At 41.4% G+C, this 3671-nt stretch overlaps 1 protein-coding gene across 1 annotated transcript in view; it reads right to left on the bottom strand.

The window, feature by feature from the left end:
• Positions 1-60: 60 nt before the first annotated feature.
• ERMP1 (endoplasmic reticulum metallopeptidase 1) overlaps positions 61-3671 on the bottom strand; it is a gene marked incomplete at its 5' end in the record, with an annotated part of 36548 nt that continues 32937 nt past the window's right edge. The window contains 2 exons of the mRNA XM_019518234.1: positions 61-1018; positions 3278-3441. Coding sequence (XP_019373779.1) covers positions 854-1018; positions 3278-3441 — 329 coding nt within the window. The remainder of the gene's footprint in view (positions 1019-3277; positions 3442-3671) is intronic.

The raw sequence follows: 3671 nt of genomic DNA, 5'->3' as shown, positions 1-3671 counted from the left end.
CCCACATACCCCCATGCCCACACCCCCATCTGTCCACAAACTCCCCCCCACACACACACCTTCCAAATCCCCCCACCCATCCAAAGTACCTGTATATCTCTAAAGAAAGTTCAAATCATGCTACTTAGTTTAATTTGTAAAAAAATAAAAGAAATTAATTTTGCATAATTTTGAGTTTTTCTGTGCATAATTTCCTGGAGTGTACTTAAAGGTAGGTATTTAAAGCATGAGAAATATTTTGAACGACACCTGCAAATTTCTTTAGAGTCCCTCACTACAATGCCTGGTGAGTTACTCTGAAAGTTACTTCTTCAAGTACAGTTTCCAAGTTAGTGCCACACTACCATTTCAGTAGGAAAAATGGAAGAATTGCAGCTCCACACGATGTGAAGGATCTCCTTCTCCCACAGCCCCAGAGGGCTACAGCAACAGGACAGAGACCCAATTATCCTTCGTGTCAGTGGTGTTATGACGTTTGGCCTGTGGACCGGATGAGTTGCATGGGGTCAGTCCATAGGCCAGATCAGGTCCCACATGCCTCAATCAGCACCTCCACCTGGACCAGCACACCAGAATCAGGCCCTGCAGGCCCAATACAGCACATAGAGCCACATTATCTGGCCCTCAGGGCTCCCCATGGGTTTAGAAATTTGGCAGCAGAGGAGCAGCACTTGCCTGCAGGATGAGGTTTGAACACCCCTGCTTTAGGTAGTTGAGTTGCTACAGAAACACCATTCATAATCAAAGTATTTTTCAGACATGTGCAGTTTTCTTGCCCCTGAAGAATGAATCTGCTATGACTGAGCTGCATCCTCCATCATGAGATAAGTCTCAGCTTTGCCTTGTTGGAAAACTAAAAGACAAAGTAGTCATAGGTGCAGTCCCAGCCAGAAGGGAACGTCCAGTTTGGAAATCTTTCCAGTAAGGCGTGCAGCTGAGGTGACACGTGATCTTCCCCAAAGAGGTAATGTGCTGCTATGGCGAGAGAGACTACCCCATCAGAATGATTTTCTGCAGCCTGAAAGTGAGAAAGGGCAATGCCAAGTTTACTAAGTGTTACTTTGTACCCTTGATCCCCTCTCATTGAAGATATAGTTCATCTAGATACCACTTCTTCCTGCAAGCCTGGTAACATTCTACATGAGCAACTTCAATCCCAAGAGCCACAGTTCAAAAGTGAAAAAAACATCTCTCAATGTCTTCAATGATACCAGCCAAATCCTGACGTGAAAGAATCTTTCATGACAAAGCAGAAGAGACTTTGCAAACTACAGATTCTCAGGTAAGAGAATCCACATGATTACAGGTGTTGGTCCAATATTACAACTGAGTTAGGAATCTAACTCTGCTGTGTAAAGCACATGACCACCAATTTGCATGGGATGCACATGTTGAATCACACTCAGAACTCAGCTGCATCTGTCCTTGAAGTGACTGGCATGATCCACAAGGAAAGGAAACAATCCTGCCAGAGTACTCAGTTAGTGAGAGTTACAGCAAAAGCTTTCCAGGTCTGGAATGAACAAGCTGCTCCTTCACCCATGCTGGATCAATTCAGGTGTCAATGTTTAAGACACCTTGCAACAGCTCATTAGCAAATAAATGAAAGTAAGGGTGGTTGGTTGTTGCTGTGTTAGTCTTTGGGCAGATGTGGCAAGGTTCTTTGGGTAGATGTGATATCTTTTATTAAACCAACTAAATAATTGGAAAAAAGTTCTTTGCAAGCTTTTGGGCACAAACACCCATTGTCAGGCATGAACTTTTTCCAACTATTCAGTTAGTCTAATAAAAGATCTACATCTACTCAAAGAAGCTTGCCTGCCTGTATGCTTAGACCAACACGGCTACAACCAACAACCGTTACTTTCATTTAGTTGCTAATAAGCTGTTGCGAGTTCCCTTAAACACTGACACCTAAATTGATCCAGCAGAGGTGAAGGAGCACCTTGTTCATTCCAGATCTGGAAAGTCTTCCTATGCCTGATGAAGGGTATCTGTGGCCAAAAGCTTGCAAAGAACTTTTTTCCAACTATTTAGTTGGTCTAATAAAAGATATCACATCTACCCAAAGAACTTTGCCTGCCTAAATGAAAGTGAAATATCTAGGTTGTAGCCATATTGGTCTATTGGCAGTTAAAGATTTTTTTTTCCAAAAATCTAGTTGGTCTAATAAAAGATATCACCTCTACCACAAGTCCTGCTTCCTAAATGAAAGTAACTTATTTATTTAGATAAGAGTTCAGCTCCCAAAGCCTGACTATCAAACAGCCCGCAGCCCATGAGAGTAAAACACAAAATAATCTCACACATTAGCCACAGGAGGAGTTCCATCTCCAAGACACCGTGCTGAAAGTAACTTATTTATGATTACTTTATACAGGAGTCAAATGACTGACTTGAGCTCCCAAAGCGTGGCTATCAAACAGAGCTGCAAGACTCAGGAGCTCTTCAACAGCTCAATCTGGTGCAAGCATTCAACACACACTGAACTATCTTTGTCTGTCCAGCACACCTCTAACTCTACAGCAGGCTCCTGTCTGAACCCAGCAGGATGCCAGTCAGCTTGCGTATGTCCCTGATTCCACTTTGAAAGGTGAATGGCTGGTTGTTTAAATTGCCTAATCTAGGACAGAATAAAAGGTTTTGAACCTTCCTAGAAGGAAGTCTCCCAAGGAATAAGCTATCCCAAGACCTGTGACAAGATAAGCTTCCAGAAATGCTGAGAAATTTCCCTGACATTCAGGAAAAGACAACTGGGCTCCCTGGCTTCACTAGAACCCCCCTGAGTATGACTGAACTTCAAAAGATAATGGGAACTGATAAGAGGCTCACTTTATCAGGCTGAAAACAACAGAAGAAAATTTATAGACAATCTGTAATTTTTTCCTCCCCTTTTTGCTTTCCCAAATTAAACAAATAGGGTCCACAAGGAGGAATTATTTAGAACAGTACAAAGCAGTTTTAAGTTAAGATTAGCTTTAAAACAGGATCAAGAAAAGGATAAATCTAAGCTAAAATGTTAGACAAATTATAATGAGACTTGAAAACTGTTGAAGCAAATCTACTTGAAGGAAAATAAAATGGAAGTCTGATCTGTTCAGGTTTTTCAAATTTCCTGGAAAGCACACTAAAATATATGTACTGCAGGGGCAATAAGCTTATAGCAGTCCTGAGAAGACAGACCTAATGACAAATTGGGTCTTCTATAATCCCCAGCTTGTATTAAATCTATGAAATAAAGCAGATTTAATTTTGATCAAAATTTCATCACCCTCACCGTCAATTCTATCCAGAAGTGCCATGCTGTAGCCTGCAGCCCATGAGAGTAAAACACAAAGTAATCTCCTCTCACATTAGCAACAGGAGTTCCATCTCCAAGAGACCATGCAGATAATGTTGTCCCTTCATGTGGTTGAACGTAAAGTGACATATGACTTGGACCTACAACAAACAGGAAAACAGATGTGTGTGTATTTATGGAAGGAGGAAAATAGAAGGAAAAAAACCCTAACTTAATTCTAGTTGGCTCTATCCCAATTACCTGTTGAATTTCATTTTGTACTGAGATCTATCTTGTGCTCTACCAGATGCATCTTCAAATAAGATAAAAAGCAAGCAGTTCCCTTTTCCATAGCAGAAGCTGCACTCATTGATGTGCAGCAAAACAAAGG

Source organism: Gavialis gangeticus, unplaced genomic scaffold (assembly GCF_001723915.1).
Source record: "Gavialis gangeticus isolate Ggan-Ray unplaced genomic scaffold, GavGan_comp1, whole genome shotgun sequence".
In the NCBI taxonomy this organism is placed as follows: domain Eukaryota; kingdom Metazoa; phylum Chordata; order Crocodylia; family Gavialidae; genus Gavialis; species Gavialis gangeticus.
The sequence above is the reverse complement of the archived record's forward strand: the minus strand, read 5'-3'. Positions and strand labels throughout refer to the sequence as shown.